Genomic DNA, 14870 nt, shown 5'->3' with positions numbered 1-14870 from the left:
TTATTTTTGAAAAAGCCTCTTTTAAGGGGAGATAATTTGCGGGAAAATTAATTAAAAACAGGATGATTGACGGAAAAATATTCTATTGAAATGTGTGAGGATAATTCCGTGACCCTCAATTTTTGTTTTAAAATATGAAAAAATGTCAGTTAGGTGTTCTTTATGTAAAATTTCAAGAAATATTTTTTGTTTAAATTTGCGAAATATTGAAAATTCCCTACAAAACCCATATAAAATGTGTTAAAATATTGGCTTTCATAAGGCTCAAAATCAATTTCAGTATCCTATGTTTTTACATTAAAATTCTAAAGTATGTTCTTTCCGGTTTCATCTTTGAGAAAAACTAAGAAAACATATTAAGTATGATCCACCCTAAAGAAAAATATAAACAAATCGATAACTTAATGCCTGAAAATTAAGTAAGCCTGATTTCGAGTTGAAGGTACAGTTTTAGGTTCTTTTGTAATCATTAATTATTTGGAATGTAATCATGGGTAACCATGATAATAAAAAAATATTAATTGATTAGATTAGGCAAAGAGTCACAAACGACGATACTGGGAACAGAAAACTATGTAGCTGCAACGACCATTTCAATACAAAACTCAAATATTCGACCTATTTCTACGACAGTCATTGGAATATTCAAATCTACCATTCAATCTTATTTCAATTTCATCTGGTTATATGATAGCCACGGCCATATATTGACATGTACGACCAAAGCGTATCACATAAAGTGCTCTAAGAACAACCTCGCATAAATACCAATGCTCAGAAAGTAACCAAAAAAGCACCATTGAATTCGGAGTCAAAGTTGAGGTAGTAGACTCAACCGAAATTTCAAACTATGCTATAGTGATGGGTTGAACAATTGGCGGTAGAAAAGTAATCGCGGTAATAATTGCCATTTAAAGTAATTTTAATACAGTTGTTCAAAGACACGATGTTTCAATTGTACTTGTTAAAAAATATATACTTCGTATTTCAAGAAAAATTTTGATCGGTTAATGTTTGGATCAGGATATAATGAAAAAAAAAAGCTTTTTTGCTACCTAGACTCTCTACAGAAACGTAATAAGGACACACGAATATTTTGTAATTTTTAGAATAACTATTTCAACAATAAAAATATAAAATAATAATAATAATAATAATAATAATAATAATAATAATAATAATAATTACTAACATGGCCACAACTTGATTGAAGTGTATATGTATGGACTTATACACTAGTAAAACAAAGTGCATTGTGTAACATTTATTAAATGAGGCTAACATTAAGAAAGGTGAGTACAATTTTGGCCAAAGTTCGTTATACATGCGTCTTATCACCTTACATCGTAAATTGAATAATTGAAAAGTGAACATTTGCAGCTAAGCTGAGAGATATCCATATAATTCATACCTTTTATATTTCACCGAATATAACAAAACTGTTAACTCATATTAGTTTTTTTAACATGTTAATCAACCGTATATACAATAATAACCGTTTATAACATAACAGATTTTCCCATGTGATGTAGGGCACATTTATGTATTATGGTACGTAATCATTTCTGTTGTTTCTAGTTAATTCATAATCAGCTGAAAGTTTCCCTTAAGAAGCCATACATGCCTAAGCATTGACAATTTATTTTGACAATGGTAAATATGTCAAAGGCTATATGAACATACAGTAAACACCTGTGGTGTGCATTTTTTTTTAATACTCGAGAAATATTATGATATAACAAGTCATTTGAATGTTTTAAAACATTTTACATTGAAATCAAAAATGTTCATCAAAATAAAATGCATCCTTCATAGGAAACACTCTTGAAATATACATAAATATACTGACCTTTTGGTTTATTTAATATGACTTTTTGTTGTGTGATTTTGTCTCGTGACATTTTGTCTTGTAATTTGGTCTAGTGATTTTTAGTCCTTCAATCTTAATTGAAGGAAGTAGTGGCTGTCTATTCAAATACATGTACACTAGGTACATGTATCGCATAACACTTGAGTATACTTTTTTTTTGACTAAATAAAAATTCACAAAAAAATAATAAAAAAATCAATAAAAAAAGTAAATAAACAAATAAATAAATAAATAAATAAATAAAAAATAATAATTCTCATTATTACCATAGTTCAATACAACACTTTGATATTTCAAAAGCAAAATGACGATGTCTTGTTCTCTTTTTATAGAATTGACTTGAATTTTCATATATGAATTAAGACGAAAAAATTTTCGAAAAAAAAATCAGTTCATTTATAGTAAAGATTCTATTAAGGAAAACAATCAATATTGCCTAAAGCAAAATTACACATCTTCTGCGACATTCGAATCTCCCCTTCTGATATATTTACTTCTTATGATATAATGACTTATCACTTGTTGATGATTTAACCCACTGGTGTGTTATTATATTTTAGTCCTTGCTGCCATCTGGTGCAAATGGATACACCATAACGACCCAGGAGTTCGCGATAACGAGTTCATAAAACGTTTATATTGATGATTTCAAATTTAGAGCAACATAACATTGTTTGAAAACCCATGTTCAAAGAATCTAGCTTGCTAAACAAAGTCTGCGATTTTTGGAAAACTTTGGCATCACGTAAGAGTTGTGATATAAAAAATCCATATGTAGATGCTGAAGGATTGTTGACACAGATACCAGGACAGTTGAAAAGGAGATGTCGTCGATTTGTCCTATTGTTTTATCACGAGTTTACCATTTCCATCAATCTGTATGAGTGGGTCAAAAGACTATCTCCATCGTGTCTGTAGTGTCCCTTTTCTCAAGTTCCTTGGTATGAGGTGCAATGTATAAAATTTCCGAATCTAGTATGGAAAATATTCATTAAAACTCATCTCAAAATTAACACTGCTTTTTTTAATTTGGAAATGGCCAATCACGTTCTTATAATGCTTAATATGCTCATACATGACGGCAAAAAACTAAAAATGAAATAATGGGCTAAGGTAACGTTTTACTTAATTTTAAGATTTCACATGTCTGTGTGACTCAAAACAGAAATTTCAAAATTCATGCTGACAAAAAAAGAAATACATGTTAAAATAAGATCTCTGACCTAATCCGGATCAATCGTGATCATTCTCAACATTATCCGACCTAAAATATAGAATATTGAAAACGAATATTAAATGACTGTTTGAAAAGGTAACGAATGTTAAAATGAGACCACTGTCCATACAGTGTCGATAATAAATTTGGGACAAAAAACAGAACTGTTGATAGAATCGAGAAATCATCTACTTTTTTATGAATTAATTCCAATTTCTGAAAATATAACAATCGAAATGGAGCTTGTATCAGTGGAAATCAAGGATTCGTGTCATCTGTAAATATAGACTTAAAACTCAAATTAAATACCAATGCAAATCAGTATGTAAATTTCAAAGATGAGTAATGTGTTTATAATGTGCATCTGCACGTTTATAATCTTAAAATATTTGACTGTTCGTCTCTCTGTCTGAATTAAAGGACAAATTGACCAAAAATAGGAAGTTATCTGTATTAATTTGCATTTATTCATATGCTCATTGCAAAGATGGCGACACCCCTCTGAAGAGTTTTTTACAAAACATATGTGTCATTTGTTTTAAGAACGTTTCTCAAAAAGATAGGATTCTTAGAGTTATCCACCGGGCTCAGACTATTTTCTTCCGTCAAAATGAGTTGTGTTGATGTTGTACTATTTTTCATATTAACAATATTTTGTGGTGTGAGCTGTGGTGACTTCCGTGGAGGCTTGCTAACATGGAAACCAGTTGGAACCAATCAGGTATCTCTTGCCACCTTTGGTTATGGTTGCGAACTTACTTCAAGTTCTTTAAAGTAATTTTAAGCGATTAGTTTACATTTAATGTATCATTCTATGTATTCTATGTGTTGCAATGTTGACCATCTTTTACTGTCGTCTTATTTGGACAAATGAAAACTGATAGTAATTACAGAGATTATTGTGAATTCAGAAATTATTGCGAAAAATGCGACTGTGTTAAAATTTGGAATAGTAAGAGTCAATATTATAAAATTTTTAATTTTACTGATAATAGATTTTATAAATGATTTAAATCGTCCTTCATTAGATTCATTAGATTCCGAAGTAGACATTTTTGAATGCTGCTTATATAAAGGAAAAGTACAGCAGAACTTTGACCTATCAATATTTTGAAAATTAAAATAAATCTCTGCGTTTTCTTTCTTCATGTACCACACCTTTTACACATTTCGCCCGATTCTTAGACGGAGAAGTACTTAAATTTAAAAATTCTGCCGCCATTATATTTTTAGATTGAGATGTATTACCGTATTGCCTTTAGACGTAGTTCTGGACATTCTTGTACAGAAAACTCAATATTAAACGATACTCTATTACAAGGAGAAGGAACTCTTCAGTGTTTGATTGGATGTAACGGTTCAATAACACAGATGTCTTATTATTGTACAGATTTCAGTGAGACAGAAGACTGGACAACCGGCACTAGAACTGTTACGTACACTATTCCTGCCTCGAATACAAATATCTTTCATTTTGGGTAGGTATATGTTTCTATGTAAACCCTAATCGTGATTCATTTGCAAACTGAACCCATAGCAAAAAGATGGTTTGAATGTTTTTTTTTTTTTCTAAAACGGCTACAGTGTTTTATATTGGTAAACAGTTTTAGTCAAATTTGACCCCTTACACTTTGACTTGACAAAAATAACTTGTATTGTTCACACATGTCTCCAAAAAAGTAAACAAGCCGGGTAGTTAATCATTGCATTACATTCTCTGCGTTTTAGTTTAACAAAAGGATGGCTAGATTTTATAACCTGTAATTATTAACTATTATCATTGTCATTATAACATTTGTAACATATAGAAGAGAAATTAAATCAATTGGCATTATGCCAGCCATTATAATGTCAGAATGGCAGTTTCTCGAAAAAAATGTAATTATGTTCCATAAACGTAGTTTTAGAAACATGCTATTTTGTTCTGACTCTTACTATTTTTTCTTTTTGTCTGTGTAACTCTTAAAAAAAGACTGAATAGATGAGGTTGTACGTGCGCATATTAAAACTTTAGACATGACAATCGTTAACAATGTCTAAGACCTTCTTATCGGCCACATTAAAAATAAAATTGGTCCACATTCAGACATAGCCGCCGGTCGAAAATTTAATTGTATAAGAAATTATATAAAACAATTCATGTTGCATTTGAAATTTATTTTGTGGAGATTCTGCAGCAACGGGAACGTTTGGGGGAAATCATTGTTGAGATCCAACACATGTAATACTAGCTGAACCTTATTTTACTTTAGTTATTCAAGTTGCTGTTGGATTAATAATCTCGTACAGCAAGGAAGCGGTGGAAATTGGGTTGTAAGAACCATTGCAGATTTGAACGTTCGCAATGATACAGGTAGAATAAATTCTTCTCCCACGACAGGAGTCCTACCTATCATTCGGTTCAGTCATGGGTGTAGCTATAACCTGAAAATACCTGGTAAGTGTTTCCAAAAATTCACAAGTATGTGAATGAGTTTTTACCGACGATCCATTTATGTTGTCTTTCTTAATCTTTTTGATGAATAATCAAGTTGCAGTAAAACTTATATTGTTGCAATGTGTCTGTTGTGTCTGCTGTGATCAAAATGTTCATTTATCGTGTGTTGATGTCAAGAGAAACTGTACCTCAGATGAATATGAATCTTATTTGATTGACCCATTTAATACGGACGGACAAGTCTTTGAGCTACAGATTGTTAAATTCCAATCGGTTTGGTTTAAGATCTTCCTATAAATTTGATTCTAATACCGCTGAAGATAAATTATTCTTTTAATCCCGTGTACAACATATCGGAAATTACAAAATACATAATTGCTTTTTTTTATTCACACACATTAGAAAACATTTTCAAACAAAAATAAAAATTTCTGAAAAAGAGAGCTTTCAGAAAAAAGAAATGAAAAACAAAAATATGCTTCACAGCTTTTTGTCCATCGGAGATTATAATGAATCCATTTAAAACGTTTTTGTCCGTTGTAGAACATCGGGACAGTAGTGATATAAGATGGTGTTTAAAATAAGATTCGAACTGCCCATTAAAATAAAAATAGAAAAACGATCGTTAACACTACGAAAAGGCATTATAATGATAATTTTTTACTTCAAAATAATAAACAAACTATGCCCAAGCAGTCTTGAATCAATATCTAGAATATTGGTTCCCTTGATTACTCTTAAACCTTAAAGTTAAACCTTAAATGGTAATTAAGTAACTATTCTACTAATTCCAGCTAAGAAGAATATTATTCCCAGCAAAATTATCAAAAATCTAAGAAAATATACACAACCTTTTTAATAATAAGTTTTTACCTATATCTATGCGATTTTTATGCTCTACTCGTACTCCGAATTGTAACAAAAACTGTGAAGGTTCCCTTCTCTTTATTTAGTTTCTTAAAAAAATGTAATAAAAACAGTCGATAGGTTACAGCATGTTTATATTAAAAATCAATCATACCATAAGGTGTTAAAATTTGAATTATCTTTAACTTCAAAATATGCCAACTTTTTATATTGTAGTCACTGATAATGATGGCGATGTTGTCCGTTGTCGTTGGGCCAAGAGTGATCTATATGACGAGTGTGGTGGTGTTTGTCAGTCTTTCAATGGATCAATTTTAGATGAGGTATGAACATTTGATTATAAATTTATATTGTAATCAGTTTTGTGAATGTATAATTGCCTAAGGTATAATTATGTTCTCTTAAGATACCTGCACATGTATCAATTTGTAAATATTTTTTTTTCGAAAAAAAAACTTGTGTTTTATTACTAAACTAAATTTCAATGTGGAATACATTAGAAAATAATTCGAATGTCAGTTCAATTTATCAGAGCTAATATTATCCTTTTACTTCCAATTTGACAGGAGACGTGCACATTGTCTTACAATGCTACAAGATCAATAGGGTGGTACGCAGTCGCCATCCAAATTGAAGACTTTCCGTCGTCCACAGCAACAAGTCCGCTAAGCAGTGTTCCATTACAGTTCCTTGTACTCGTGTCACAAACGTCACAAAACTGTTCATCAAGACCAGTGTTTCCACCAAATAAAATCACCGAAGGATCAGTTCATCGCCTGGTAGTAGATGAGATGTTTAATGCAACTATTGTTGCAAGAAGTGGAAGTGCAAATCTACGGTAAAAAATCGTAAAAAAATTATCAGTTCTGTGGAATTTAAAATATGAAATAAATATATGCTAATGTTATTATGAAATATCGTTTTTTGACAAGAATGATATTGCATTGTTTCTAAAGCGAGGTAAATCCGGGTCCCTACCCCATAATGGGACATTTGATAATTTCAGTATGAAACTACATCCCGACGTGTAACATCATATCTTTTCAGTATTACAGAAATCACTACACTGTCGCCACAAGGAATGTTTAAGTCGGAACTGTATCATCATGGATCCTCTGGTAGAGAATGGTTTATTTATGTTACATGGATGCCAACTCTTGACCAGGCTGACATGAATATATTTTGTTTTTCAGCCAAGGATAATTTTGGGTGTGATGGAATTTTAAAATATATTAGGCAGAACACATGATAGATTTTATTGCTGTCTTTTGTGCGTTTTTCAGCAATTGATTAAAACCCTGCTTGGAAAAGCATGTTAAAATAATACGTCAGATAAGAAATGTTTTTTAGCCGTAAAACATTGGTTAAGATCGTACTATTCTCGATCAAATACATCTTCGTTTCAGCTTCGGATTAATGTCGTCGAGATAGTCTTTTGAACCCAACCTAAATGTATATGACTTAATATGAAGATGTCATAACCCGTAAAAGCACGAAGGTCAAACTCATATAGATCATCGCTATAAAGAATTTGGAATTTATCACATGTCATTTCGTATGTGTAACATGTAACTATCTACTAGTTACATCTAATTTTCTGTTTTCAGACAATCTTCTGACCAAGTTTGTACAACTCTAGTTGTACGTGGTGAGTAGTTTTTATGAAGTTATAACTGATTGAAGATATTGCAATTTTACAGCAGAAAATTTCAGTTTTACAGTTTTGTCTTTTCGATATTACCAACGTTGTTTTGTTACTTACAACATTAATCAAAAAAGTTAAAAGTTTTTATATCATAGTACAATTATTTAATAGTGGATAGAAGACCCTCTCTGATGTCACGGACAAGCTTGTTAGACGTATAAAATCTTGAAATAATACATTTCATTGTTAAGTATTTATGACAGTTATTAAAAAATCATATTTAAAGATTATATTTTTATTAGTTATTCAATAAAGGTGTTAAAATGATATAAAGATATATTAATTTACTTTAAAATTCTTAAAATGAGAAGTTTTTGATTTTTGGTCAGTTTATTTTATTGCATAATTTATGAATATGAAACCATCTAGATAAAGTTAAAAACAATCCAGCAAAAAAAGTTTTAATTTTCCAGTATATATAACTTTTGCAAAGATTTTTTACCCATGACATTTCATTTGTCCATTTCAAAGTAAATTCCGCTATAAGCAATTATTCACATCATGTAACATTTGTAAATGTAAATTTAACTGATGTTACTCTTAGTTGAATCGCACTTTGGAGTGCTACATTAATTGTGGGAGACCCATGTTTACAAATTTGTCGGTTTAGCTACATCTTTGTAGCTAGAACTTTTTTTTTTCGTTTTTCTCACTTGAAATGATACGGCTGTGCAGACCTTGCTTAACCTTGTTCTATCGTATTTTTATGTAAGTTCATATTGCAAGTACCTTGTATTAAAGATACAAGAAAAAAGGAAAAAAAGTCATGAATGAAATAACTGAACACTAATGAAGCTATAGTTTAAAGTTTGTTTTTTTATTGTTAGTTATATGAAATGTTATGATAGGTACAACGCATAATAATTCTTTTTCGATTGAATTAGGCGAACAGACGACGACACTGGAAATGGAAAATCATTCTGAAACTTTTACGATAATTCCAACACAAAATTTAAATATTCAACTTAGTACTACAACAGCCATTAGTACATCTACCTTACTGTCACCCAGGTATTTAAAAACTACGACCAAGAACATGCTTATTTCTTTAAGCACTGTGGACACCACAACCAGAAGCATTATTAATTCAATTTCACCTAGTTATATGATTACCAATATCAAAAGTTTTCAAATGACACCCATTACTATGGAATATACGACTCAGAGCACTCAAATTTTGTCCAGTCCGGTAATGCCATATAAGACCAAAAGTGCTCATATTTCATCTAGTACTGTAATTACTACAACCAAGTATTACCACAGTTCGGTAAGCGAACATGAAAGCACTACTGAATCCGGAGTAGAAGTAGTAGACGCATCCGAAATTTCAATCAATGCTGTATTGGTCGGTGCCATAGTTGGTAGTTTAGTAGTAATCGCGTTAATTTCCCTTGGAATATTCCGGTATATTGGTTTTGACAGGTCTGCAAATATTCGGGGAAACAGTATAACGCCAGATTCCTCACAGACCAACACAGATGAGAATGCTGACAATTTTTATTCTGTACAATACAAAAACGAATATTTCACACCTCCTGCTTCTCATGCTTTTACTAAATGAATTTTATCACGTACTTCAAATGTGCATATTTAAAATAATATATTTTGGTAGTTCATTTCAAACAGTCTTAACTATCATATTTTGTGTAGCAATCACCTCAAAACATTGATGATTGGTATTATGTATGCGTATTCTCTAATACACAGAATAAAAGAAAATAAATACAGTTGCAAAGAAAGGAAAACACATAATAGAAAATATTGCTTACTATCAGCATTTTCTGAATTAACTGACTTTCTATGGAATACTAAAAGGCTTCCAGGACAAGGATAAGTCCAAAAGTTCTACGGGTGTTTATGGGACTAGGGTAAAGTTTTTCAACCTTAGATTTTAAGTTTTGAATGGTGGTAAACTTTCAGTTAGTAACTAACACGTCAAAACGTGAGATGTTTGAATTCGGTATTGGACCTTTTCATTGAGTACATCAAACTCTTAAGTAATTTGAATTTGATTTAGTTTCTATTATTTTAAAACAAAAGTGCTACCCCTGCTTCAATAAAATGAGTAAAAGTTTGAAAATTGATATATTTAAGCATTTTGTGATGAAAAGATTACAGACGATTTATTCATTCAACGCATGGCACAATATGTAAAAAGTTTTCATTAATTTCTAACAAAGAAGGCGATTTTTTTATTTTCTCTTACTATTGTAAATGTTTTCACCAATTTATGGAAAAAAAATAATGTATCAATGTGTGTAGTAGGCTTTACCAAGTTATATTATTAACTGTTATTACCAATTTTATATGGATTTTCCATGTTGAAGATCAATTTTTGATGACCCATCTTCAATGTTTCGAGCGTTGTCCTTAATAGTCTTTGATTAAAGACAGTTCACCAGTTACAACTCTCAATTATTAGATTTACATATGATTCCAAAGAACTCTTGTTCCTCTTATTTACGAATCAGGTTGTTGTTTAATTGAAGAAAAATTGATTCAAAGTCGACGATGTCCCAAGCCATACGAATTTTAATTAGCCATGAGGTCTCGGGAACGTATTACGTCATTGGTTCTCAATTCTTAGATCGAATGGTTGAAATGCGTGGGGCTTGTGCACTTTTTACGTGATTTCTACAAATGAGAGTGAAAATATTTAAAGTTCTGGTTTGCCAGCGAATATATATTTACAGTTGTATCAATTTAAACAACTTCGAGAAGAAAATGATAGACAATGACAGAAATATTTAACTTTTATATGCGTGAAGACTAGACTCCACAGAGAGACGACACCATTTCTTTTCGAAGATTACATAGGAATATTTCATTATGTTCTGTCATGTCCGATTGAACTTTTTACATAAAGTAAATTTAATTAACATTCTAAGATTTAAACTGTTCCTATCTCGATCTTCAATGAAAATATTGATTTTATTCCTTTTTACGGAACGCTACTCCTGACAAGTGTACCAGTACCCCGCAAGTACAGCTATTTTGTATAATACGAACATGTTTTAGTTTTATTGATTTTTGATAATTCTACTTGAGAACCCATAAAGGTTTCGTGCTTAAGCTTCCTCGTGTTCCAAATCTGTTTTGCTAAAATTAAATATTTTAACTGACTATAAAAAAATATTGTTCGTACCAGAAAAGCTCCCTTAAACTCACCTAGGGTCGCCTATTATAAATTGTGTATGGTGTTCTCCATGTAAATTGTCTTGTTTAAATATTCGTAAGACAAAAAAAAAAATGCAATTTTATTTCAATTATAAAAGTCATACACCAGCGTGGACACCTGTGTCCCGAAGCGCCGAACAATGTAAAGATAAAGAAACCGCCCACGCTTTCTCTTGGCCATAATTAAGTCTTCCGGGCTTGTTAATTGATATAACCCAACGTCAAAGAAAGAACAATACACAGAGTGTCACTATTTCATTTGCACCCTCCTGTACAAGTCATTATATATACAAGCTATTTTTGAAGATTTATCAATTTTTCCGGGCACGTGTATACATTTTCAATGCACCCAAATGGAGATTGAGAACCAATGACGTAGCACTTCTATATATGTTAAGTGGGTGTTACTTCCGGTTTTCATTTATGAATATTAATTAGGTCGTCGTGATAACACAAATAAATCATTCTAACGTTATTTAGCGCTAACCTGATAAGAAAATATTTGTTATACTCGTATCTAAACATACTCTAGTTTTTATAAATATAACTGTTTAAAAAATGATTTTATTTCTGTCATGTCTCCTTTAATTGGCACCACGGCATTTGTTATATTACTATTGACTTTTGAGTTATTTCCTAACCGTATACCGGTATTCAAAGAATGAACAAACAAACATTTCATTCTATTTTATATTGAAAATCTTTGCTAATAACATAAGCTATCATTTGATAATTACATATATTCATTGCTATTTATTATTACGAATCGCCTAAAATCCGTTTAAAATTAGAAATGTTTACCCTATCCCATTAAACGGACTTAAGAAACATAAGACTTTTAGCTTAAAGCCCAACAAAGTATGATATATGTTGCATAAAGAAGCAGAATTCATCCCCGCTGAGTGTATGTTATACTTACTCTGGCTTCTTAAACAATAGTGGATAATTATCTATATATCTGCACATTATTTCCTAGATTAAAACGCTGTTTTTTGTTTTCATGGTAACAAATGACAAAAATATCAATTATTAGGGTATTGCAATTTTCGGTATGCTCTGCTATCGTTTTAGGGAGTAACGTCTTATCAGAAGCATATTAGAACCATATACTAATTTTGAACTGTAAAACTATTGAAATAGGGAGTCAAATCCAACATCGATAGGCTCTACATGTCAAAAGAGTTAGATTATTGAAGCCCTTTGTTTAAATCAAGGAATAAAACCTCAATGTTTAAGAGATTTCGTATGTGGGAAATATCAGAAATAATATTTTACTCTCGATAACGACCATGATAATTACAGAAGTATTAAAATTGGATGTTTCAGAGTGTCTTTTTATTCGAATAAAGATTGCATATTTTCAAAAAGTTCCAGCTTATTCACATGCTGTATATGACAACAGAAAAAGAGAAAGAATATGGCGTAACGTAACAAAGCACCAGCGTATAACCTAAAATACGAAATATAAAATATTTTCAGAGGCCCCCAAAAGGTCTTTAATAAGTGTAACCACCGCATTAAGTAAGCTCTGCAACGTCCGATAAAATTGTATATAGGCTTCAAGATAATCGCAACTAAAGAACCATATCCACAGTAATCGGCCGCTGATCTTCCTAAAGGTAAGCCTTCCCTTAAAAAAATAATTTCATCGTTCACACGGTAAAGGACAAACTTTATCTCTTACAATTGTGCTGTTACATAACCATTCACAAAACAAAATGTATGGCAAAAATGAAACACAGTAAATCAAATAACTCGTAATCACTGTGATTAACTACATTTTAGGAGCAGATGAAAGCAATAATAAATTTTCAATATACGGAACAAAATAACGCGGTTTGTCCTCGTGTGTTGATTTTGAATTGTAAGTTAATATTATAGGTGAAAATGACATGGTGCATGTTCTCTTAAATAACAGAACCAAAAACAAAACAAAACAAAACAAAAAAAAAAAAAAAACAAAAAAAAAAAAACAAAAAAAACAAAAAAAACAAAAAACCAAAAATCAAAAACAAAAGCAAACCAAAAAAAAAAACCAAAACAAAACAAAACAAAACAAAACAAAAAACAAACAAACAAAAAAGATATTAAAAGAAACGAAAGATAATCGCTTGGGCATATTTTTTCTCGGTAATTTGCTCCGGGATAATAGATTAATCACATGTAATTGAAAACAAATCGGTATATCTTTAGCAAAGTATAAATAATTGATTAATGCAAAACAGAAATCGGATTATGATAATAACATTTCTTTAAAAAAAGGAAAAAAATACTTCAGATAATATATATATATATATATATATATATATATATATATTTGGCTTCGACCAATACATAACAAACTTTTAATAAACTACAATATATCATAAGGTTTACTGTTTCATAGTTCTATTTCCTGCGTTTAATATACTTTTTCACTTAAAAGCACCTTACCAACCATATTGGACTTTTAGATGATGCACAGAGTGCACAAAAGGCAATACATTGTAATGACTGCGACGGTGCTTCTTTGCAAATGCCGTACTAAATTCAGAGGAAAATATATAAAAACGTATTATTCAATGACTTTTGTTGCTAATTCCTGTACTTTTCCTGTATTTGTTTTTTTCTCACAAATTTGCAGTTTTTGGGAACAATGCGTTTTTTTTCTAAAGATGCTTATATAAATTTAGGATATTTGAACATTTTTTTAAAATTTGCCCTAGATGTGGTCAGAATCCTAGGAAATGGCCTAGGTTTTTATAGCAGATAGTTACCAACAAATTAATTTTTTTTTCATTGTGAAAATATAGAATTTACATCGATAGGGAGATGATTATGAAAATTTCTCACATCTAGGAAAATAAATTTTCTAAGTTTAGATATCATGGCATGTCAAGGTACTGAAACTATGAAACTTAATTTCTCAAGATGCGGGGAAATAAAATTTCATAGTAGTAGTAATTTTTTCAAAACGAAATCTTAGGCGTCATTCGGCATTTTTGTCATAGCGGAAATTCTATCTATCGTCTTTTTATGACGTCAACGTTGTTACAGGAGAACAACGGTAGAAACGTCACACATAAATATAATTAATACAAAACCAACCACTGTGTATGTATTATTTCGTATAGACAGTGTGTTATACTCCCTTTCCGAATATTTGCACATAACCAAGTAATATTTCAGTAGGGTGTTAAACCTGACCACTCACTATACCTTCATTTTAATTTTTTTTCTATCAATCAATTTACTTTATTTAAGATCAAAAATATATGTTAAAGTTTGAACAGAAGACTTTACTTTAAATACCAATCTATATTTGTTTATTTCGGTTAAATATGTTTTTATTCTTAATAATGCAAGCGTGGCCTTAACATTGTTTACTTTGCATTATAAACACTGGGGAATTTAACTATAACCTATTTCTTCACTACTAAATGAAATAAGATAAGTGTGGTTCTAAATAACATGAAAACCGTGAAACGCTTCGTACGAATCATTGGTTTTTAAATGTATTGCATTTATTTCTTCAGTAAGGTGATAAAAATACTTGATAAATATATACGATTTATTACTATACGAAACACCTATGTCATCCAATGAAACAAATCGTAAA

General features: G+C 30.6%; 1 protein-coding gene across 2 annotated transcripts; it reads left to right on the top strand.

The window, feature by feature from the left end:
• The first annotated feature begins 3600 nt into the window (after positions 1–3600).
• Positions 3601–13148, top strand: LOC148628359 (integrin beta-like protein C). Of its 2 annotated transcripts, XM_088586090.1 has the most exons (8): positions 3601–3807; positions 4320–4564; positions 5339–5523; positions 6607–6713; positions 6957–7228; positions 7438–7508; positions 7998–8038; positions 8980–9118. In XM_088586090.1, the coding sequence occupies exons 1-7, from the start codon at positions 3697–3699 to the stop codon at positions 8027–8029; spliced, it is 1023 nt and encodes a 340-aa protein (XP_088442216.1). In that variant the 5' UTR covers positions 3601–3696; the 3' UTR covers positions 8030–8038; positions 8980–9118. The 2 variants fall into 2 exon arrangements, with proteins under 2 accessions (XP_088442216.1, XP_088442215.1); XM_088586089.1 differs by lacking the exon at positions 7438–7508 and having other exon boundaries at positions 8980–13148.
• The last annotated feature ends 1722 nt before the right edge of the window (positions 13149–14870 follow it).

This window comes from Perna viridis, chromosome 1 (assembly GCF_037379345.1).
Source record: "Perna viridis isolate PV_CMFRI_1.1 ecotype Kerala chromosome 1, ASM3737934v1, whole genome shotgun sequence".
Classification (NCBI taxonomy): domain Eukaryota; kingdom Metazoa; phylum Mollusca; class Bivalvia; order Mytilida; family Mytilidae; genus Perna; species Perna viridis.
The sequence above is the reverse complement of the archived record's forward strand: the minus strand, read 5'-3'. Positions and strand labels throughout refer to the sequence as shown.